Raw genomic sequence first — 25,361 nt, 5'->3', positions numbered from 1 at the left:
CCTATGAAGAATTTACTGTGGGCTTCCAGACACCATCTTAAATGTTACCTTTTATAAAATGACTGATTTCATAATTTGGAAGCTATCTGTAATGCTCACTCTATCTATGCACTCCTATTTGCATACTGTGCCTTGGTAAACCTTACTGTGTTACCTATTAATTTTAAAGCTATTACTGTGTATTTAAATAACTCCCAGAGTTACAGCAAAATATTGCATCATGTGCCACAGCCTTAGAAACTCTCCCTTGCCAGTAAGGGTCCCTGACTCCTCTGGGTATTTTAGGCACTGATATTCCATAAAGGGCCATTATGGGAGATGTTTAATTTGAGACCTATCCAGGTGCACCCTACTGAGAAGAGATAATTTCAAAACAGGTTTATTCTCTCCTATCTGGTTTCTACTGATACAGTAAAAGAAAGCTATTTTGTAATATTTTTGAAACTCAAAAGGCAATGCATTTCTTTCATAATCTCAAAAACAAAATTTATAATCTAGTACAAAGATAGTCCTTATGTAAGGAGGTTCTAAAGGAATTATATGTGACCTTGTCTTTTATAATTTTTAAACTTCTACTTATTTTTTAGTAATTATTGTTCTTTTACAAAATTTATGATTTGTTTATTTATTTATTTGAAAGGCAAAGTGACAGAGAGAGAGAGAGGGAGAGACAGAGAAAGAATCTTCTTCCATTGATTCACTTCGTAAATGCTGGCAACAGCCAAGACTGGGCCAAGCTGATGCCCGGAGCCCAGAATTCTGTCTGGGTCACTCATATTAGTGGCAGCAATCCAAGAAGGTAAACCATTATCTGCTGTCTTTGTAGGTGCATTAACAAGAAGCTGGGTCAGAACTGCAGTTGTGGGACTCCAATCAGGTGCTCTCAACATGGGATGTTGGAATCCTAAGCTGCAGCTTAGCCTGTTGTGCCACAACATTTGCCCCATAGTGATCTATTTCTTATTAATACTTATTCATATTCTTTTTTAAAAAATGATGTATTCATTTTTAAAACTGCACATATCAAGGGTTTAAACTCAAGTGATGTGAAAAAGATGTATTGGACTGACCCATCGTGGTAACTAAACCACAGTGAAAGCTACTTCATCCTGTATTCCTCTTTGCTTTGGAAGGTCTTCACAGACAGCGTGCACACAGTGTACTTTTCCTTAGCAGTTAGAAGGAGTTCAAATGGTATGTTTGGCGTTGCTACCTCCTGTTTGTAGCTTCTCTAGTGTAGGCTTAATTTTTCTAGTTAGTTACTTAAGAACAGTTATTATTTTCAGGGAAATAGTGTAAAGAAATGAGATGATGTTTCCTGGTTTCGTCCCCAAATCCATACTGTAGCATATTATGATACTCATTATCTGATTTGACATTTAAAGATCATTGTTTGCAGCTATAGAAATAGCTTTTTACCAATTTCAACTTTAGTGTCAGTTGCATGGATAATGACATTATTCTGAATTTCACAGGAGAAAATATGATTATGTTGGTTTTACAACATACCTCTGGAATTTCACTTATATTACACATCGTCACTAGCTATAATGTCACAATTGTCAATCACAAACTACCTAGGTGATTTCAGTTATAAAATTGCCAGCAATAAGATTTAACATAAGGCAGCACTTTTCTAATCATAAAGGCCCTGTGCATAGTACAAATCCAATAAATGTTAGACATGTTTGAGGTTAATTTGACCTATCGTTTACCAACTTGTATCATGAAGTTAAAATAAGTATCAGAAAGTAAGACACAATTCTACTTTGCAGGTACATTTGCTTATTCTAGGTAGCGTTCAAAATCATCTAGTTCCATGCTGATGGAAATTATACTGGTGGAGTTTGAAATCTTTTCATGACTTTTATTTGGGAGTGTGTGTGTGTGTGTGTGTGGGAGTGTGTGTGTGTGTGTGTGTGTGTGTTTCTGATTGCCTCTTTTGCTGAGACTTAAGAAGCACTTGCTTTGTGCTTCTAAAAACCTCCAAGGTTACTCTCCTGATGAAATCTGTTGTCTTACCCTTCACTCACCCAGAGCAGTCATGAATAAGGTGGGGCATGGTATTTGTTCAGAGATACCAAAGATATCAGGAATTACACGGAAGTAATACTGGCGTGATTCTTACAAGCTGAGATTTGTTTGAGCATTTCAGCTAATGTAGATTTCCTTCTTACTCTTTTCAATCCACAGTTAAACACTTAATTGCACCTGGCTAAAAGCTCTTAATTTTTCATAAGGGTGCAGCAGCAGCAGTAGTCAGTAGAAGTAGTGAGAGGCAATAGAATATCATGACTAAAAGTACACTGTAGGTCAGGGCTGTGTAGGCGCACGTTTGAACTGGATTATTTTTAGCTACGAGAATTTAAAATAGTTTAATCTGTCCACTCCTAAGTTTCCTGCTTTGATCATTAGAAGTCAAATAGCCTCTTCCAAATGAGGTTGTTGACATCTTTTATACTTAGAAGTAATGAAAATAGTGCATAAGAGGCTTTCAGAGCAGTGTGTGACACAGTAATAGCTCAGTAACGGTTAGCTGTTGTGACACTATTGTATTGCATGATTCTCTGTGGATTTTGGGATAGATTCATGCTACCTGCAATGATTTATTTGCTTTGAGATAGATATATATTTATTATGAATGTTTCAAATGTAGTTTTCTTGCCTCTAAATTTCTTTTCTCATTAGAAACACAAATTCTTAATTATTGTAGTGTCATGTTGTAAAATAATTTTTATTATACTTTCAAATAAATGTTTGCCACAGTTAATATTACTGAAAATTGAGGTTTTTTCAGTATTTTTATTTTAATTGTTTATGTATTTATTTGAAAGGCAGAGTTACAGAGAGAGAAGGAGTGATACACAGAGAGATCTTCCATATGCTGGTTCACTCCCCAAATGGCTGTAATGGCTGGGGCTGGGACAGGCGGAAACCATGAACCACAAGCCATGAGCCATGAGCTTCTTCTGGGTCTCTCATGTGGGTGGCAGGGGCCCAAGCACTTTGGGCATCTTACGCTGCTTTCCCAGGCCATTAACAGGGAGCTGGATTTGAAGTGGAGCTGCTGGGACATAAACCAATGCCTTTATGGAATGCTGGTGTTGTAGGCACTAGGTTAAGCCACTGTGCCATGATGCCAGTCCTGTATTTTCATTTTTAAGCAGCAAATAGATTTATTTTACAAGTTGTGCATAGTAAAAGACTGTGAGATCCCTTTTTTATTCTCAATTGTCTGATTTTCAAGCAATTGTTTTCCAAACTATTTGCATTAATACAATTAGTTATACTTAATCTGTACTTTAAACCTTATTGGTTTTATTTCCAGCTGAATGTATCCATAAAGTCAAATATGCTATTCAGTGCCTATTGGAAATAAATTGCAATCAAATGTTCTGCAAGATCTCAGGAAAGAGGTTAACTCAAGGTCATTTCAATAGAAAATGATCCTTAATAAAACATCAGTCTATTTCATGAGTAAACAATGTGCTGCCCTAAAGCCAAAAACAACAACGTTCATTAAATTCAACTTTGATCCTAAACAGTGATAGACATTTTTTAGGTGGTAACATCTGAAAAAACTATTTGGGGGACTTCTATTGGAGATAATTTTCTTTATGCTCCTAGATTACTTGTTTTCTAATTTAACATCAACTTATAATTATTAATATAATTGTGAGGACATGTGTGTTTTACTGATGCAATGCAAAGCTAATTGTTCCTTAGTGTTTCAGATCACAATGGAGGTTTAACATTTCGTTGCTTGACACATATTTTATGTTATCGTGCTGCGATCTTGCTGGAGCTCATAGAGGAGATAGTAGGGTAGGGGTGAGGGAATAGTGGAGATAGGACTGAATGACACTGAGAGTGTCATTTTATTCCAAGCTGCATTTCCCACTCGCAATTTGATTTTAGTTTTCATTTTATCTTCTGTTTCCATCCTATATTTTTTCCTTCTGATTTATTTTTCCACCCACACTAACCAAGCTTGTAACAATACGTTTCCAAAGCATGAAAAATTGTTGTCTTGACTTTATTCAAATAAGCTCTATTTTAAACCCAGTGCTGGACTTGTAGGTCACTGTGAACTCCCATCATACTAACTCCAGCAAATGTTACTGACACTGCTTGCCTAAGGTCTTTTTCTTTTCTCTCCATTTTCTCCTATACACTATGACCAATTTAATCTTCTAAAAGCATGGTGCTTACCGTGTCCCTTCTGATTCCATCCCCTTTCACATTCAACCACTCACATTTGACTCCTATCAAATGTTTTTCTGTCCCATTTACCACCAGATGTAATCTCATTTACCTTTTCCCTAACCACACTTTTGAATATAAATCCCATCTATAAATGAGAACAAGGACTTGTCTTATTTATTTGCTTACTCTTGCCAGGAGTCTTTGTAGATTCTTTATTATCTTTATTTAAGCCTTAATCAATGTTATAAAATATGTATCGATTCAGATGTGAACATTAGGATGTAGAAAATTTAAGCACTCTGACTGTGATCGTATATACACAACCCAAAGTCAGAAGACTTACTGACCACTTCTCACTCTTTGAGGCTCAGACCATGTACTGGACACATGCTGCTGCTCACGGGTTGTCCTTTCTGTTTCCTACTTGATGACTATTGCTTTGTGTTTTTTTTTTTTCTTTTTTAAATCTGTGCACAGATAAAGAACTAAAAAAATATGGCTCCATTCACTTCTAGGTCGTACTATAGATTGAATTTTGTCCAAGTTGTATTTGACTTGAATGCTGTAAAAAATACATCTATCTAGATAGGTAGTCACTGCCAAGTGCATAACAATACCATTCTATCTAAAAGTGTTGTGATTCCCTGGAATCGATATTTGATCTCAAATAACCTAATGGCTGCTAAGCAGTCTTATGCAAGGTTGGAACTCTGACAGAAATATATTACGAAAATGCAAAGACTGCATTATTTTTTTGTGTGGTGTTCTATTAGGTATTATCTAAAAACTAGTTGGCTTAATAATTCAGGGACTCGGTTAATATCTTTATGCAAGTTAATACCTCTGGGAAGTCAGGCTTCTATGTCAAAGCAGATTACTTGAATACTCTACATTCAGAATGAAATGGAATGTCTGAATACTGAGGAGCAATATGCAAGGTTCTAACATTTTTTGAAATATATTCACTATAAATATTTGCCCTCATTTTTTAAGGATGCTTGTAGATACTTATATGTATTGATGTATTTCCTGTCTTTAAATGTTACAAACTGCCTGTTGGAAACAACTCCGATTGAGTTCTTACTCCTTTTTGTGGCCTCCACAGCCCCAGTTGATCCTTGATATGTTCTGCTGATCCTCACTCCTGACGTGCTAGATGAATTGCAGCTTTGTAATGTGCTGTCTGTTACGAACTCTTTATGTTCACCATAACAACCCTTAAATCGGAACATTCTTCCTGCAATCACTGTTGGGTGAAGTCCTATCCATTCTTCTAATCCTAGCAGAATTACTACTCTCTGCTTTTTTAAAAGCATGCTGCTTATAATGTACCTCTGATTCCAAGCTATGCAAAGACCTCTGTTTTTATTTTATTTTTTTTTTTTGGTAGAAACAGATTTGGACTTAGATTTATGACTTGTATTTACTGCATTATCTCTTCTTTTCCATCTCCCTATCTTCATTGTTTCCTCTCCTCCTTTTTCTCTTCCTCCTCTAATGCAAGAATTGGACCTTGTATATTCTACATACCCTCTATCACCAAATATGGTGAGGACTTGGAAGATACATCCTCACAAACATCTGTGTGATTTCATTTAATTCAATATGTCTTGAACATGTTTTGAAAAATAGATCACTGGAATTTGTCCCCCGTGGATCTCCAAATGGAGTGAACAATATTTAAGAAAGTTTTCATTGCTAGACCATTCAGTTCTTTCTTGCAGCCAACTAGACCCAATAGTTAAATGTTCTTTGGCACATAAATATTGCAAGAAAGAGAATATTCTTGAACCTTAAGATAATACTTGAATTTTAAGAATAAAATTATTAGGATAAACTGTTTAAAGAAAATAGTACAAGTGAAAGTAGGATCTAAACTAATACCTAGTGCTGTATAGTCACTTGCGGTCTCTCAATTGAGGAATATTACATATAATTATGTTTTGCAGGAAAACAGGAAAAAGCCATATTTGTAGGTTTCATATATTGTAGATTATATCAGATATTTTGGAAACACTGTTTTACACAGTGAAAACTCATTTTGCTTCTGCCCAGTGGTTATCACACTGAACTTATTAGCATTTTATAGGATGGTGGTGGGAGAAAGCTGTGTTGTAGTCACACGGTTTTCCATCTCGTTGTGCAGTTCCTTTTCTCTTGGAGTTTATTGTGTCATAGAGCTTCCATCCACACCAGCAGGCATCTTCATGTAGAACTGCTTTGGGAAAGATGCCATCCATTAGTACATGAGATGTGGATTGTGAAGGATCATTGTACAGGTGTTTTTAATTGTGCAATATCAGCAAATCATGGGGCCTGTGGGCTTTGCCATATGTGATTGAATGCATCCCTGTTGTCTTTTCTTAGATTTTCTTTGTGTGTTTTTAAAGAGCAATGGGTCAAAAAATTAAAATTTCTTATATATGAAAATGGGTCAGTTTGGTGACATTGGTAACATATACATTGGAAACAAATCATCATGGAACGCTTTCCTTTGAGAAGTTTAGGGATTGAAGAACTCAGCAAGGCCACGGTATTGGTAGAGCTAGCAGTTAAGGTTAGGTGGGCAGACTTCAGAATTGAGGCCATAAGTAACAACATGAGACAATTTCACAAAGTTGTATAGTTTTTCTTTATACTAAGGACAAGTATTTCAGAAAGATTTAGGGTTTTGTTTTGGTAACATGAAGCTTGTTACAGTTTGAGCATTTAATATATGTAATACTTGGGAATAAGTGTTTTAGATTTCACATTTTTTTCTGATTTTGGAATATTTGCATATACCTGTCAACTGAAATAATCTTGATCAGGCTGAAATAACAATGGGAGAGCCTCATTTTCACCAGAAACAGTCTCTGCAATGGGGAGAGAGAGCTTCAGAACAAAGAAGCATGGTCTTTTAAAGAGAAAGTATCTACTACTGTCTGTTTATGCAGATAAGGAATGGCAGCTCTAGGGAAGTGTTCATTCCTGATTGGTTGACTTTAAGAATTGACAGAAAGTTGAAGTGTGGACACAAACATGGACAAACTGAAAAAAATAATTTTGTTGCCAGAGAGTTAAAGGAATTGGAAGCGGAGGAACGACACCGGACCCTGCACTGTTCTCTTTGTCCGGCTCTTCCTGGGTTAGCTGCTGGTCCTTCCCAGGTTTGCTGCCAGCCACCCCTGCCTCTGTGGAGGGGCGGCACCCCTGCCGCTTTCCCGCTTCCATGAGGAGCGGCACACCACCGGCCGGCTCTCTCAGGGGCTGCTCAGATGTTCTTCAGATGTTCCTGGTGCATGTTGTCTCTCTCCTCCTTTATAGTCCTCTTCCACCAATCCCAACTCTGCTACCCACACGCCGAGCACGCTGCTCTCCTCCAATCAGGAGCAGGATCAGCTCCTGCAGCTTATCAGTCAAACTGATGAGACAGCTGCGTGGAAGTTGTTTGCTCTCTCTCAGCGCCATATTGTGGGAGATCAGATGCATAGAATTAGTCTTAGTTCCAGTAATTTAGTCTAGTCTCAGTTGCTCCCCACATTTTCCAACATTTTCCAACAGTGAACACACTTCTGTAGAAAAGATCATAGGGATCAAATTAAGTAAGCTGGCACTTTCGCATCATTTGCATAGCTTTTTACCTTCCTACGTATATTTTCGTTGTAAGTATTGGAAGGGCCATATGCAAAATTGGAAGGGAATTTTACTTTTTCAAATTATTTTAATGGTATAATTTTAATGGTATTGAGTACCATTGTTCTAAGGATATTGACATGTTTATACAACATGAGTTTCATTTTTAAAGCAAACAGTTTAAAATTCAGGATATGTAAATTCAGCATTCATAATTTCTTCAGGAAATAAGTGTGTGAAGTTACAAAATAGCATATATTGTGCATTTTTAATTTAGAAGTGAATTAACAGTAGCTAGCATTGTTTCTTGACTTAAATTGACTTAAATATATATATATATATATTTTTTTTTTTGGCAGACAGAGTTAGATAGTGAGAGAGACAGAGAGAAAGGTCTTCCTTCTGTTGGTTCAGCCCCAGATGGCTGCTACAGCCGGCGTGCTGCGCCTCTCCGAAGCCAGGAGCCAGGTTGTTCTCCTGGTCTCCTTTGCGGCTGCAGGGCCCAAGCACTTGGGCCATCCTCCACTGCACTCCCTGGCCACAGCAGAGAGCTGGCCTGGAAGAGGAGCAACCGGGACAGAATCTGGCGCCCCAACGGGGACTAGAACCTGAGGTGCAGGCGCCGCAGGTGGAGGATTAGCCTAGTGAGCCGCGGCGCCGGCCTGACTTAAATATCTTAATAGAATTAGAAAGCTAGGTGAAACATAGATACCATTGATTGAACACCCTTTCTAGGAACTTTGCTAGAATTATTGAAATGTTTTGTTTGTGGGAAAATATGGGATTGTTTTATTCCTGTAAAGAATAAAAGGTTGAATCTTCTCTTCCCTTTTTAGATCAAATTAAAAATTCCTGTGGTTTAAGGTGAAGCACTGTACGATGGGAGTTATGCAGCAAGTTAGCTGAACAGTGATAACCTGAGTCAGTTATCTACCCAAACTTAAAAATTCTTTGTCAAAATATAACCTTTTAAAAATTACAGGAATATTATGGTGGAATCCAAGTCCTGTATTAGTAGAGGTGTAAGTAATGAAGTTATGATTATTAAAATTTCCCAGTACTCGGTGCAAAAAAAAAGGTCACAGTTCATCGGTCAGTCAGGGTGGTGAAATGGGACATTTCACAGGCTGCTTATCTCTGCTGTTGAAAGAGGAACCTGCTCTGGGAAGGACCACAAAGTGGCCTTTCCAGTCATGTGTGCGCCCTCTTGCCTGTAAATGACTGCTCAACTCCATTTTGATTTTTAGACCCATCTTGTCTCATAGAATCCATTTTGAACATTTGGATTTTCATAGGTTTGCGTTCATGGTGAGATATCATGGGGATGGGACCCAAATATAAACACGACATTCATTTATGTGTAGCCTGGAGGTAATATTCTACAATCTTTTTAGCCAACCTGTGTTTCAACTGTGACCTATCACATGAGGTCAAGCATGGAATTTTCCACTGGATGTGTCATGTCAGTGTTCAAAAGTATTAGATTTTGGATTTCAGTTTCTTGGGTTTGGGATTGTCAGTCTGTAAAGAATTCTTCAGTGAACTTGATTTTGAATAACTTTTCTGAGAAGTTTAGTATTTTATACGCCAAACTTGAAATTATTGAAAATTTCCCTCAATCACTAGAACAGAGGAAAACCCAGTGTCTATGTGATTGATCACATTCCTTTATTCTTTTAATTTTTGAGATAACATTTTCAATTTATAATGTAGTCAAAGGCTTAATGTTCTACTAAACGGAGAGTTTAACAAGCAGAATGTGATAAAATCATGGTTCAGCAGTAACACAGGCCATCATGAATATGCGACTTCACCCGTATATGATAAACTTCAAGCATCACAGGTCATCAAAACTGTACTGGTATACTCTTAACAATTTGCCAAAGACTCAAAACATAGTTTGACAAGATAGTGTGTCTGCAGCAAAACTGATATACCAAGGCATCTCTCTCTCTCTCTCTTTTATGTTTTCTGATTTTTAAAAAATTTAGTTCCCACATTTAAGGAGAACATGTGGTCTTTCTGAGTCTAGCTTATTTCACTCAATGTGATGTCCTCCAGTTGCAATCATTTTAATGCAAATGATAGAATTTCTTTATTTGTTATAGCTGAGTATTGTACACACACATACACATATACATACATACCACATTTTCTTAAATCTAGATTATTTTAATTTCACTTTTTATTTTCATCTACTTGAACAGCAGAGTGACAAACATCTTCCAACAAGTGGTTCACTCCCATATGCCCCTAACAGCACATGCCAGGCCAAAGCCAGGAGCCCAGAAGTCCACGTGGGTCTCTGCATGGGCAGCAGGGGCCCAAGCACTCAAGCTGGACCAGAAGTAGAGTAACCAGGACCTGAACCTGCACTTCCCATATGGGATGCCGGCATAACTAGTGGCAGCTTCACCTGATGCACCACAACATTGCCCCTTAGGTTGATCAGTTTTAAAGGTGCTGACTGTGAAAAGTGTCCTCTTCCAATTTTGAGCAATGTTCTTTGACTAGTACTGCTTCCTGATGTAGGAATGTGTACAGACTCTTAAGTGGGGACAGCCATATACGTTTGCTTCAGGAAAGTGGCTTTTTCAGTGCTTCAAAGTTTTAAATGTCTACACAGACACTTAATACCTGTAAACTAGATTTTTCATCTAAAATTGTAAGAGCTTGAAAAATAGGTTGCTTGTTTGATTCAGTATTCTATCCCATGTTCCTAGACTAGTGCTTTGTATTTCTGGGTAGTGAAGAAACCTCTGCTGAATGAGCTAATTATATTTGACTTGCATTTCATTTTGTCTGTATTTTTATATAATTTTGTCAAAAAAATATGCTGTTTAGCAAAAATGAAACACTATTTTAGGTACAGTAGCCTAAATAGTGATTTAAATATACCTTGCCTAGAATGTCATTGAAGTTTTTCATCAATGAAGTGTAAACAGTTAAGTCTTTTGTAAACATAAAAATGTAATCACAGATCTTATACATAATCTTAGAAAATTAGTATAGTTAATATGTGGGATAATTTATGAATGAAGATCAGTACTAAAATGAATGACTCATATACAACTTTTTTATTTGAAACTAATAATAATGATAAATGATAATTTACTATGCTAATATTAGCAAAAATTATATTTGTGGAAAATGTTTATACCCGGTAAACTCCAAATCTCTTCATATGTACATATTAAAGTCAGCGTGCTTAAATTAATTGTACCAGTGGAAGCAACTTCAATGCTTGCTTCATTCATGTTTGAGGCTGGAACATAAGCACTCTACTCTTGCGTGCATGAATTATGTCCTTTCGATGACTTGTTTCATGGGTGATGTCTGTGTCCATTAAAATGAAGAAACTAGGAGTAATGCAGATGTTTCAGTCAGGAAATAACTTTGCAGGAATTAATGCAAGAACACTGCTTTGATGAGTTCCCTTTTCTTTTTTTGCAGGTTTCAGATTTGAGATATTGGTGTTTCTGTTTTTGAAGAACTTTTTGTTTTCTATTTTGAGTCTTTTTTACAAAGAAATCCTTGGAGTACAGAAGCGGAACCAGCGTGACACTTAATTTGGGCCACATTGGAAATACTCATTTGTGAGGAGCTCGCAAGCCTGACTGCACAGCCATGAGGTCATCACAGCTCCTAATTTTCATGATGCTCTTGGCACCAGTAGTTCATGGTAAGACCTTGAATGAGGTTTTTGTACAATGCTTCCTCTTGTCTGCCACATCCACAGGACACCTTTTCTTTGAGATTGTCTAGTTCTTGCTTGCCATGATTAATATGGATCAGTAGAAGTAAAAGACTCCCATATATGCTCTAAGCAGCAATGATTACAACTTTTGAGTTTAATTTCTTCAGGTTCTTACTGAAATGCATGAGAGGTCCTCAAAGTTCCTGGGAAATACATATTATGAGGACCTTGTAGGTGATTCTCAAAAATTTTTTGCACCTAAATAAATTTATTTCTTAATTCCATTTCCCATGAACTTTTTGTAGTACCTTTGAATGTATAACCCAAGAGTTTTTCATTTTTCAAGAGATCTTGGATGTTTTATTCTTTGTTTTTAACCATACTTATGGAAAACCATCTTATTATTTATAGCATGTATTGTGAATTTTTTGGCTTAGGTATTTTTGTACTTAAAAACCATTTTCATGTAAATATGAACATTTGAAAGAAAATTTTAAAAAAAATCTGCTTTCCCAGATCAAGTCATCATTTTTTCTGAGTGTTTACTGCTATGTAGCCTTCAATACACAGAATGCAATCACATTTTTATTAGACTTATGTACTCACTCTGGTCATTTAAACAATTTCATATTTACAATGTGAATATTATAGTTGAGAAACGACATCCCTTTGCAAATTTTATAAAATATGTAGTCAATGTAAGCAATCAGTATAATCAATGTAATCAATATAAGCAAGACTGACTTATACTTCACTGACTCTCTAAAAGCTAGGAAATTAAAGTCTATGTTTTACAGTGTAGTTTTCTGCTAATTATCACTAGTCTTGCACTAAGCTGAATGAAGACATTGCAATATAATCTCTGCCACATACGTGCATAGTTAAAGCAAAAAGGAACCAGTTGTATTTGCCACTGCTTAGCAGGTCTCAGAATGTTAAAATGTAACAGCAGCTGAAATGGATTTTTTCCCTCTTCAGCTCACTTTTGGTTTTTAATTGGCTACAGAAACCCATTGTAGTTCACCAGTGATGCAGTTCTGAATTTGGCCTCTCCTCCTAGGTTTGAAAATGAATTGCATTCTGTAGCCTGTTGAAAAACTGGACATGGCAGCGTCGGTCTCTTTGTGGAAGTTTTCCTCTAAAGTTCCCCTGACTTAACATATTTCGTTACAACACACTAGCATAGGGTAAACATAGTTTTAAAAATGGAATTAACATCCTACTCAGGCAGCCACCTTATTTTAAACAATACAGTTTGTCAAGAATTTCCAAAATGCTTCCTGAATTCATAAATGGAGGCTACACATCCATAGACATGGACACACATAACGTTTTGTTGTATTGAACAGTAAAGGAATTACATCAGATTAAAACACATACTTTTCTAATTATCCTTATGTCTAAAGGTGACTTGAATTAGGTTTTTGTCAAAAAAATATGGCCTCCTGCATAAGGTTATTTTGAGGATCAAGTAAATAGCTTATGTGAAAAATACAGCCCGATGCTAGGAAAATATTAAGTAGTCAAGCATGCTAATTTCCTTCATCATACTTTCTGTCCCTCCAGTTTATTTTTGCTTCATTAAATTATAACAACCAGGAATTAGCTAGCCAGGAGGGCTGTTTCATATGATGTTAATTCAAAAGAAAAAATACACACACACACACACACACACACACTCTATTCGTATTCATGAGCTCCATCTGAAATTACCCTTGTTAGAGGAAGGTAGGCTAAAAATAGAAGTAGACATTGTGAAAAGAATCCCTTTTCAGAGCTGAAATTCTGGTCTTCCAAAACTGTAGCCTACTATGTATTTCATTGGGACCCCAAAAATGCGTGAGTCATAGATCATGGGCCTTGGCTTGGGGGCCTGGTAGTCTGTATTGAACACACAGACACGGACATGGGCACATACATGGACACTCACATGCATACACAGAATACCACAAACATACTGATAGGGCAAATAGAAAATTAACCTACTCTATAAAATATTTGGGGCTGGAAACTAAAATAATCCCTTCTGTTTTGTGTGCCCTATTTAAAGTTATCTTGATTTGTGAAGCATTACAAAGTAAACATCATAGGAACTTTCTGCTTATAAACTTTATCCTTATTACCTTCCATGTTGTTTTAAAACAGTACACCAGAGGCAATGCAGGCTGGTTTTGTCTACCTTCTATGGAAGACTTTCTCTGTAACCTTTACATACCAGTTCTGACTTGTGAATACAGGGCTTTATGCACAGCCTTTGGAAGCCAGCTTGCTCACGGGTGGAGGAATGCACCTGAAACATAATAGGACAGGAATTTTTAGAGTCCCCATCAATCTTGGCTTGAAGGAATACAGCATGAAGCCAGAGATGAGTGAGTTACAATGCATGTCACAGTGGCGGAGGTACCATTGTTCTCAGAACCCGTCTGATGTTTGCCCCTTGCTCACTGCTGTTGAATTAGCAGCTTCATTTGCTCTCTTGACCGTTAGGAATGCTCTTTCCTGAATTACTATCCCATCCTCCGGAGCGATTAATACTCATGAGTACTGATTTCTAGCCATGAAATTGAGCTGTTTGGTTCAATTAATCATCATAATGGTCACGTGAGTTTATTATTAGGAATTGTTATCATCATTTATCTTTTTGTAAATGAAAATACTGAGGTGTACCAAGTGGTAACATAACTCGATTGAGGTTAGGGAAGAACTTGGCTTCTTGAGCTTTGTTCTTCCTTGCCGGTAGGTGTCCGGTTCCTATCCAGGCCACGCTTCTCTGCCTCCATTCTGCTCTTCAGCTCTCCTGGGCAGTTGCAGGAAGTGAGGCGGAAAAGGCTCATCACCTGCTTCTTCCACATTCTTGGACAGACAGAGTAGATTTTAAAGCCTACCAAACCTGAGATAATATTCCAGCTCTGCTACCAACTAGCTCTGTAACAAATATAATTTATCACCTTCTGTAGGCCAGAAACCCGTGCCAGATGCTAAAGATATGGTACTTAACAAAAGTTCCTTCCTTCAGGGAATTCACAGTAACTTAAGTTTGTAAGCTATTTTTCATCTGTAAGAATAAACATTTGTTCTTTGCAGGGTTATTTTAAGAAATGGATGGAATAATATATGTATAACTTCTAACATAGTGCTTGGCATTTGATAAGTCTTCCTTTTTTACCCCTTTACTTTCTTCCCTTGAAATAGAGTTAAACCTCTAAGTAGTAGGAAGGAAAAATGTATAATTAAATCTTTATTCTCACCTTGAAAACTGAACGATAACCTCGACCCTCACTATGAAAGTTTTGCCACAAATTAATACTAGTATCTAAATAAAATTATTATCAAGATTAATTTCTGAACAGAATTATTGCCAACGTACAAGATTCCTTAGGTCACTTTTAATGGCTAGTACAAGCATATAATTGTCAGTGACATGTTTTCGCATGATTTACATAAACAAAATGAGAAACTAAGATAAAGAATTAGTTCTGTTCATGTCTATGTCAGGTGAATAGCTCCACATTGTCAGTGTTTTATATAGGAAAACAACATTTATATGTACATCAACACCGCATACATACACCATTTTTTAAATTAGGAACTGTGTCTGGTTCTGTGTTTATCTGCACATATTCTTTGTCTCTGTGTACCTCTGTTTTTCTCTTTTTCTGTTTTCCATGACTGTGTTCCCCTCCTGTAGTTCCATAAAACCTTTATCTATAATGCAAGGAGACTTGGCAGAAGTAAAGAGAAGTGATTAACACGGTGGCCAGTTCTTTGCTCGGCACTACTGCACCGAGCATGAAGACAAAGGCTTCTTTCCTGTCATTTTGATGATGTGGTTGTGAGCAGGGAATGAAGATGGGAGAAGAATCACCCAGTGATGATGTGGGGCTCAATCTGATTGACAGTAAAGGAATATCGAGAACCCAGGTGGGAGCTTTGGCTAGGAGATCTGTTCCTGGAAGCTAACTACCGCAGCTCCATTGGACTGGTAGCCATGAAAGTGAATGTGGTGCTCAGATACTTGAACCACCTCTCTGCTTGATTAAACTTTACTTAAAAACTGAGTCATAATTGAGGAGGGAAGACATCAGAAGCAACAGAGGACACTATTTTTCTGTAGCATTTTCATAGGTTAAAAGAAAGGATTACAAATTCTCTAGAGCCATTGCTTGCATTTTTTTTTCTGCGAATCTGTTGTTGTTAAGGTTGCATCTGTATATGTATATTCATGGACTTTATAAGCTACTATGGTTTTTGTTAGGTTCCTGAAGTACTTATAATAAGCAGTTCCTAGGAGGGACAAACAGGGAACAGATGCATTGCAGTTAGGGGTTTTTCTATAATTTTCATTTTATTATAAGTTTTTTATAAGTAAAATGCTTTTTAATGTGTGAGTAACCTAAAATAATACCCAGATTTTTAAAAAATATCAACAGAGTATGAGGATTAAAAAGTACAAAATTGCATTTTACCACATAATTATTTCTATGAACACGTATTTTATTAGTTGTGAAAGAGTCAGATTAAATTCTAAGCTCTGCTTTACTTTGTTATTTTTAGAAATTAATCATTCCTGAAATGTTTATAATATTTGCCAGCCTAGGTAATTTGTAATCTCTGCAGTAATGCAACTATTTTTGTAGTCAAATATGTTATAGAGAAAAGTCTGTTATATGGTCCTGATATATGAGGTTACTGCTAATACATCCGACACCATCCACATTAGCCAGTTGGTACTCAGTTTCAGCTGCACAGCCTCTCAAATCACATTGAAAACTCCAAATATGCTTGGCCGAGAGCTTCATTTTGTTTGCAGAATTTGTTTAAAAACCTTCCCGAGTATCCAGTGTGCAGGTTAACAAGTTGAAAAGGGTTTTATTTTGCCTTTGTACTCAAACAAAAACATGAGATATGTCACTTTTGTTGTAGTGATACTCTGTGAGTAATGTGTACACATATAGTTTTCTTATCTTCAGATAATATAAACTGTGCCTATTTCAGATGTTTGGAATATGAATTACCTTTTTATATGTCTTGGCCGGGGTAGTTTGTGAGTGCAATAGGGAAGTTGCTATACATTTGATGTTGAATGAATTTAAAAAATTTGTTTGTATATTATAAAGACTTTGTTTTTCTTTTCTGGACTATGATTGACTTTCGTTCTCCGTGTAAGAGCAGTGCTCTTGCAAATATCATTAATATCATTTCATACAAATAGCCTTAGTACATTTTCATGCATTTGTTTCCATATTAGCTAATCAAAGATTGAGATGTAATAGGAAACACTCATGGATTTGCCTTGTAAATAAGAGACTGTATGTATTATATTATTATCTATTTGAATCTGACAATTTAGATAAGTCCTGCTTGAAAAAATAGGGTTGATTTTTCTCTACTTTTTCAGGTCTTTAATTAGAAAGTTAAACTTTAAGTTTTGTTGATAAGTGGCTTTTGGATTATGTTAGTCCACAGTTCCCCTATATTTTATTAGCAGAGTTAGCTTCTTTAAATATAGGAATTTTTCTTCCAATTAAAAATATGAATGATTTGGTGAAATAATCTAGGACAGTTAAAACTTAGCAAGAAAAATATGCTAGATATAAAAGTAGTAGATACAGGTTCTCATACAAAAATAAACACCTACAGAGGCATTCGGTAAACTTTCTGTGTTTATTTCATCTACACATGTTACAGCTTGTGGTGCCTGGAATGTACTGATTGCTTTTAAAGTACAAGAACATAGTCTTAGATGCCATTAATCATTACCAGCATGGCCTACGTTACTGCCAAGGTAGTTCTCCTCACACAAGCTGGAAAGCAGAAACCTCATCACCCCGTGATCCAGTGATGATGTTGGTTACACTTTTACTGTAGTCCTCATTATATTCACGTATTTTTTTAAAAAATAGAATGTTGGAAATTCATATCTTTCATCTTAGAAATTTTTATGCTCTCATTACAAATTTTTTAGAAATAAGACTTTTCTCAGAATTACTGAGTCCTTGGAGTTATGAGATATGAATCCCATGCACATATATATTATGTTAGTCACAAGAAAGGCATGTGTTACCTAGAAAATATCCTAACAAGAAAAATATGGAACCTGTGAGATGAAAATTGTTTATCTATACTGGAGTCATAAAAGAAGATATGCAGTATAGCATATTTCTGCTTGAAGAGACTGGGTATAACAAAGTGATCATACATTTCCAAATTAATTTTCATGGATTTTAATATATGTTCAAAATTTCCATGAGACTCCAACGAAGTGTTCTAAAATATATATTGAAAATTAAACAAGGGGAGAAGTCATTAAAAATGAGAAGGCACTAGGAAGTTACTTGTTCAACTGAGCTTAAAATATATATTATAAAAAACAGAATGGGGGAATATTCAAATCTAGTAAATTGATCACTTATAAAAATAAGATCTCCAAAACTGTTTTGATTTGAAGACCTTCTCCTCAAAAAAAAAAAAAAAATCAAATGTCTAGGACAAGAATTAGCCAAAACTAATGGGACTCAAATCAGTTTTGTGTGTGTGTGTGTGTGTGTTTAACTATAGAACTACTAGGTGCAGACTTCTTTGAGCTATCTACCTTAATCTCCATTTTTCAGCAATGCATAGTAAAAGGTAAATGAGGTTATGGTGACTGTACATTCCAAAATTAACAATAACTTAAAGAGAATAGTTCCTTGCTCTTTAAATATTCCTTAACAGGTAGGTTATTCTGGTTATTATGTATGTGTGTCAAGGGTGGGATCCCTGCTCATAGGTAGTTAGAAAGCCAGTCTCATGGCACAAGGTTACCAGTTTATCCTAAGGGTGTATTCCACGGCATTCCAGGAATGGAGGGGAGGAACGTTTGGGAGGTTTTAATAGGAAGTTTACATGGATATGTGGTGCACATTAACTTCCGCCCCCTTGTCCATTAAAAAGAGCTCAATCTCATGGCTACCTCTGTAAGGGAGTCTGAAAAAATGTAGCCCTTTTATGATCAAGGAAGCAGACATTCTTCTTTATAAAAGAAAACATACTTAAAAAGAGGACAGCTGGGTCTTATGCAATAATCTTTTTAAAAAGTGAATAATTGAGTTTTCTTTTACTGCTTTGTTGAGATATATTTCACAAACCATAAAACTCACCCATTTAAAGTTCAGTGGATTTTAATATATGCACAGTTATGCAATCATCACCACAATAAATTTTAGAGTGCTCTCAGTAACCTAGAAAGAAACACAATAACCGTTAGCAGTCACATCTGGTTTTCCTTTTTCCCTCAGTAACTGACATCCTATAGTCTACTTTCTTTCTCTATGGATTTGTCCATTCTGAATATTTCATAGAAATGGAATCATATAATATGTGATGTTTTGTGACTGGTTTCCTTCCCTTAGCATATTGTTTAAAAAGATTAATGGTGCCACTGCCTGTATCATTACTTAACTTTTTTTTCCCCCCAGAACAAAACACTATTGTATGAACACACCACATTGTATTTGTCTGTTGATGTAGAATTGAGTTATTTCCACTCTTGGGCTATTATGAGTAAAGCTGCCATGAAAATTCATGTAGAAGTTTTTGTGTGGATGTGTTTTCACTTCTGCTGATTGTATGCCTGGGAGTGCAAATGCTGCCACTTGAAAACTCTGTTAGCATTTTGAGGAACACAAAGCTTCCTGCAGAAGTGGCTGCGCGATTTTGCATTCTGAACAAGATGAGGGTTCTCATGTCGCCACATCTTCACCACCTCTTTTATACTTTATCCATTTTGTGAATCTGTGGTTTTGATTTTCTTTTCTCTAATACATATGATGTGGAGCTGCTTCCCGTGTGCTCATTGGCCATTTGCAAAGCTTCCTTGGAGAAAATACTCTTCATGCTTTCTTGATTTTTAATTGGGTCATTTCTCTTCTTACTTTCCAGTTGTAAGTGTTCTTTATAGAAATAACTTTTAAGGAAAGACTGGAAAATATCATTGTTAGAAGACATTTAGATTTAAGAGTTCTTTCGGGTGCATTTTTGGAGACAGGCTTTATATCTGGATTTACCCACTTAAATCTCAACTGTTTTATTTTGAATTAAATGCCATTTGTTTACCCTCAGCACTCCACCTCCCTTTCTTACTTCAATATTTGAATCTTAAAAGTAGTTCGTTAATTTGGGGTTTTTTTGATGATAAAAATTGCTAATTGAAAAGTATTCATTCCGACAGAAAAATTATACAGGAGGATTATACACACACACACACACACACACATATATATATATATTCAAAAAGATAATTCCCTAGGGTCTACCATTAGTTTCCAATTTTTCCTAAGAAAATAATGAAGAGCATTAAATATTAACCTTGGTGGCCAAAAATGTTTCCACTTTTGATCTGGTCTGAATTTGTTCGCTTCTAAATTTTGGAATCCTTTTATATTTTTTGCATCTCTACTCACATTACATTACAAATTTTGAGTCTTTCATTTTTTTTCCTGTTTGCATCTAATATGTCCTTCAAACTACTGAACACTTCCTGTAGTTCATCTCAAAAATTTTACACAATTCTATGTCAGTCTGTCCTTTCCATATAATGTGTATTACTCTCCTCTGAATTCACATCACATCTTGAAATAAACAAATGAACAAAACAGATGGAAATCCACAGAGAACTGAAGGTTTTATATGGCAAGGGTGGTCCTAGCAAGCTTGTGCTGTTAAAGCCCATTGGACTTACCCGTTATGAAAATATTACTCTTTGGGAAAAAAGGATTAGGAGAGAGTGAAATAAAGGTAGTGGAGGGTTTGTAAATTTCGGCACTGGGAGCTCCTGCCGTCTGGAGGAACCCCGGAGGATGAGGTGGACCCATTCACAAAGCTTGCTCACAGAACGCCCTGGAACTGCAGCCTTGCAGCCTCCCCTCTGAGCAGCTTTAGAGTCCTAGCTTGTGCGGTCTCTGGATGAAGCACAAAGATCTCCAGCCTCAGACTATTACTCCAGTTCCATTGTTTCCAAGGTGTATTATTACCTCACCCAATTTAAGTCACAGTGTCCTCATTTGTTGAAGGGGTAATTAGGCCACCTTTGTTATACCATGAGGATTAAAGAAAGCAATGTATGGAACAGCTCTAACACAAAACCTCACACATTTAATCCTGGAATAAAGAGGTCATTAAAACATACCTTTAGGAATTAAAACTAGAAAACAAATGGCCTGGGTGGTAAGCAAAATTTAAAATACGGCACCATCTTGGGGTCACTTACTTTCCATAGTGAGTTTCAAAGACCGCATTGTATATTCTTAATCCCCAAATGTGACAGTTTCTCTAATTATGAGTCTACACGTTTGTACACACACTCATTTTATCATTATGTTCAGGACTCACGCACTGGACTGTAACTAAATCTTTAATGAGTTACTAATGAACATCTTAAGCTTAGATCAGCATTCAAAAGAAAATGTTACAGAGTGTTGAAAAGCTATTCAGAGTGCAAGTCTGTCGCTTTCAATTAGAGAGTAAGCCCAATAAAATTTCCTCTCTTCACTATTTCCACATTTGAAGAAACTGAATAGTGAGTGACAGATATACCCTTACTTTGATATTATTACTTTTATGCCAAATTTAAAGGGATAGTAAATTCAGTGAGTTAAATTAGAGATATCCCTATTTTGATTAAATGCAAAGATAAAAATAACATGCAAAGCAAAAATAGCACTTTGGAATGTTTCAATCTTTTCCCTGGACTCAGATGACTTTAAAACAGATTGATATTGTTGATGCATTGGAAAATAACAGATGACATAAAGAAGAAAAATCCAGATATGATTAGAATATGTAGGTTACCAAAAAAACTTTTTGTATTTAAAAAAGAACAAACAGTCTGCTTGCACACATTTCAGATTCCCTCCAAGCTGTTAGAGGTGCCACAAGAGGGGTAGTCAGAAACGCTACCTGAGCCAGACCAAGACTGTTCTGTATTTGATCTCTTCCTACAAGTCAACAGTGATGGTGACTGCCTAGCAGTGATCCATTTTTGTTTCATGTTTTTTTTTTCTTCTTCCTTTTCCCCTGCACTGATAGTGAACTTGGTGAACTCTTGGAAACATAAGAATTAAACGTTAAAAACGTACAATACATAAAATTTAAAACAACAGGTTGGTATGAGGTGCTCCCTCCATGGAGCCCTGCACACTGCTGAAAAGGAGGCCTTTTGGATGAGTCGTAATAGCTGGGTGGTTGAGATGGCTGTGATAGTGCAGATGTGTTGTAGGTTACAGGCTGTTGTGGCAGGCTTTTGTTGTGTCTCTGCAGACAGATAAAAAAATGCCATGTCAATTTTTAAAAGTAGGTGTCTAATAATAATCATGCTATGAATATACCACCAACATAACATAATGGATTATTTTGACATTTGAGCCTGTTAACATATCTGCTGTGTTGTTAACCAGCATTTAGGCATTCGTGTGTGTGTGTGTGTGTGTGTGTGTGTGGCGGAAGGGGCTAGGTGATAAAAATCTCTTTACTACCATAAAAAATAGGAATAAAAGCTCTCATTCTTCTCAACTGCCTTCAGATGCCAGTTATTAACTTAGCGCAGGGAGACAGGACTCACTAACAAGACAGAACTCTGTCAAAATAGGTATCATTTTTGCTGGTTTTGCCCACACATCAAGTATAATTGGCAGTGTGATTAAGCAAGAGTGCCCCATTACCATTGTTAAGATTTTAAGGGAAAGGATTTACTCTACAGCATTCTGAAAGCTTCCGTAACACTGAAAGAATAATATTTTTCAAGAGGGGAGTAGAGGAAACTAGAGTGTTATTCAAGTAATAAATTCTGAAGTTTTATTTTTGTTACCATGAATTTAAATGTTCATTCAGATTTGCAAAGAGGCAGGCGTTTTTAGTTGCAAATGAAAACCTAACCATTAATTATCACTCCTCTCAAATATATAATACATATTTAATTTGAATTAAAAAATCAATATTTTGATCTGAACCTAAATTTGCTATAAATGTGTATCCGTAGCTGAAACCTTGTTCTCTGCTTCTTGATTTTCACAAGTGTTTGAGACATTCACATCACAGTGTTACAACTTGGGCAACCACAGATGATTCACAAGTTTATTTCTAGTTAGCTCATTGTGAAGTAAGCTTTAAAATTTAGTTCTTCTTGGACACTAGATCAGTAAGTTTCCCTTTAACTTCTTTCACAACCAAGTGTTGTGAATATTTCCAATTATTTCCAGCCTGTCTTCCACAGCAAGTGTAAACTTGGGTGTTCAGTCTTCTGGCAAGTTTATTTATTTGTTTTATTTTACTGTAGCAAGCCACGTTGTAGAGAGACAGAATGAGGAGTCTTGTCTGAAGGGCAGATTTTTACATACGTAGGACGTACCAATGCTTCATGAGACAAGTCAGGCTACAGAAGTCAACTTGGATAACATGCAGGTGTTGTATGGAAGTTGCCTCCTCATATACAGGAGCACAGTTTGTTGCTAGAGAGCTATTTTGTTAGAAAATCCATCACTGAAACAATTTTTTTCTCTGTGGTACATTTTCCATGTTCTACTGTGTACCTGGTGGCTCCTTGGCCAGGTACTTGAATTGGAATCTTTATGAGCATTCATAAAGAGATTCCTACCTAACCTATCAGGAAACTATCCAGATATTACATATACCTTATAGAGAAATCAGGAAAGACATTATCTTTTATATATCCAACAATGAGGGAGCTGGGGGAAAGACAGATCCTGTCAGGCAGACATAAAGAAGCAGGATTAGAAAATGTGCTTTTCAAGTTTACAAGAAAGGAAATCAAAGCAATGGTCTCTCTCTCTTGTCACAACCTTTCTCTCTCTTCCTCTTATATACACGATGCTCTGAAGTTGGATTAGACGTCCAGTATCAGTCAACCATTTGCTGTGGAAACTACTTCAATACAATTTCTAGTGTATTCATAGCTCTTCCCAGTGAGCTGAGCAATTTTTTGCAAAATAGCTCAGTGAATACTCCTAAAAGTCCAGAGAGTCATAGATAGCAGCATCGGTCATTGTAAGGTGAAAAGTTTTTACATGGAGCTGTCAATCTAATGATGCAATGGCACATTTCAAATAGTTGTTACAAGCGAAATGCAAATCAAAATTTCTTAAACATCTTGTGGTTAAGAGGCAGTTTTATAACATACTGAGCTTTTGCCTCATTTTACAATAGAGCATATTAACTGTCGCTCCCCCTCTTCATGGAGGAACGACACAGGACCCTGCGCTGTTCTTTCGTCTGCTCGGCCCTCCCCGGGTTTGCTGCTGGTTCTTCCCGGGTTGGCTACCGACCCTTCCACCTCCGTGGAAGGGCGGTTCCCCCTGCCACTTTCCCCACTTCCGCGGGGGAGCGGCACACCGCCGGCCGGCTCTCTCGGGGGCTGCACAGGTGTTCCTTCAGATAGATGTTCCCCTTAGATGTTCCTGGTGCATGCCATCTCTCTCCTCCTTTATAGTCCTCTTCCGCCAATCCCAACTCTGCTACCCACACGCCGAGTACGCTGCTCTCCTCCAATCAGGAGCAGGTCCTACAGTTTATTGGTTGAACTGCAGGCAGCTGCGTAAAAGCTATTTCCTCCTCTCCCAGCGCCATACTGTGGGAGAGCAGATGCACAGAATAAGTCTTAATTCCAGTAACTTAGTCTAGTCTGAGTTGCTCCCCACAATTAACATTGAGCTAGAAAATAAAAAAATACAAGAAGCAAGACTTTAAATATCATGAACTGGGGAGACAGCCATTTTCTTAAACCTTAGAAATCAAAAGAAACAAAAGATTTTAAGATGGTTTTAGTAGAGAATTGAAGGTAAATATTGTGAAATGTGATGATAAACACACACATAATGTATGTATAGTGAACAGTGGGGAGAATGATGCTAGGAAGTTGTAATATTTGGAAATTCTGAAAAACAGTGGATAGTATCTCATACTAGGAAGATTAATTCAAGCAAAAGATTAGGCAGATAAGCATAGGAAGGGTAAGTATTTTGTAATCAGGAGGAAACAGTGAAAGGCAAAGCAGAATATGTAGGCTAGAATCATAACTATATTAGTGTACATTTTAAAGCCAGGTAATAAGACTCATAATTGGCTAAATAGTAAAAACACATGAAATATTATCTAAAAACACAAAAAATATGTGACTTAAGAGAAACATTCCTAGTTCACGGAAGCTAAGTAACTCATTCTGATTGATAGGCTCAGGTTGTATTTTGACATTGACATTGTTCTCATGAAGAAGTATCTTAGTAGTGTATTCCCATCCTTTTAAAGATTCCACTGCTATGATCCATTGCTGTTGGAAGGAGAAGAGTAACTTGCTGAATTACATGGCTACTCAACCAAAGAGAGCAAGAGATACAGCTGAAGTTAGTTAGAAACAATGCTTTTTAAATTATTATTTATAAATCGGTATGAATATCTGAAAGCAGATGCCATTTGACTCTTATATTTTTGGTGTTTTTTGAGTATCTGTTCCACAAATAGCATGAATGCTGTGGTGCACAGATTCTGTACCTCATCCGTAATTCAGCATTTTTCCTTTCTTGACTCTATCATGTCCACCCTCAGCCATTATATTGAGGGCTAATGACTTGTGATTTGAAGACTACATGGACTGGGTTCAAAATCTTAATCATTATGATAGCTAACGAACTAGCAACTTTTATAGTTCATGTTTTCCCATGAGGGAATCAAAATCTAAGTGTTTAATTCATACAGATGTCTAAGTTTTAAGTGATTTGGGAGGAAAATTCTGATATAGTGATGATTTTTATGAGTACTAAATGTGATCTCTAATTAAAGCAATTCAAACTTTAAA

General features: G+C 36.5%; 1 protein-coding gene and 1 long non-coding RNA gene across 20 annotated transcripts in view; one reads left to right on the top strand and one right to left on the bottom strand.

Annotated features, from left to right (window-relative positions):
• Nucleotides 1–25,361, top strand: part of ADGRL3 (adhesion G protein-coupled receptor L3) — an 870,273-nt gene that overhangs the window by 288,471 nt on the left and 556,441 nt on the right. For all 19 annotated transcript variants that reach the window (XM_051819791.2, XM_051819792.2, XM_051819789.2 and 16 more), the window contains one exon: nucleotides 11,275–11,503. In XM_051819791.2, coding sequence (XP_051675751.2) covers nucleotides 11,449–11,503 — 55 coding nt within the window. In that variant the 5' untranslated portion in view covers nucleotides 11,275–11,448. The remainder of the gene's footprint in view (nucleotides 1–11,274; nucleotides 11,504–25,361) is intronic.
• LOC103350793 (uncharacterized) lies at nucleotides 11,499–20,511 on the bottom strand. Its single transcript, XR_007909276.2, has 3 exons — nucleotides 20,238–20,511; nucleotides 18,658–18,738; nucleotides 11,499–13,808 (listed from the first exon to the last, which is right to left on the bottom strand). It is a non-coding gene; the product is annotated as an uncharacterized lncRNA (long non-coding RNA).

The sequence above is a fragment of the Oryctolagus cuniculus genome, chromosome 8, assembly GCF_964237555.1.
Source record: "Oryctolagus cuniculus chromosome 8, mOryCun1.1, whole genome shotgun sequence".
Taxonomy (NCBI): domain Eukaryota; kingdom Metazoa; phylum Chordata; class Mammalia; order Lagomorpha; family Leporidae; genus Oryctolagus; species Oryctolagus cuniculus.
The sequence above is the reverse complement of the archived record's forward strand: the minus strand, read 5'-3'. Positions and strand labels throughout refer to the sequence as shown.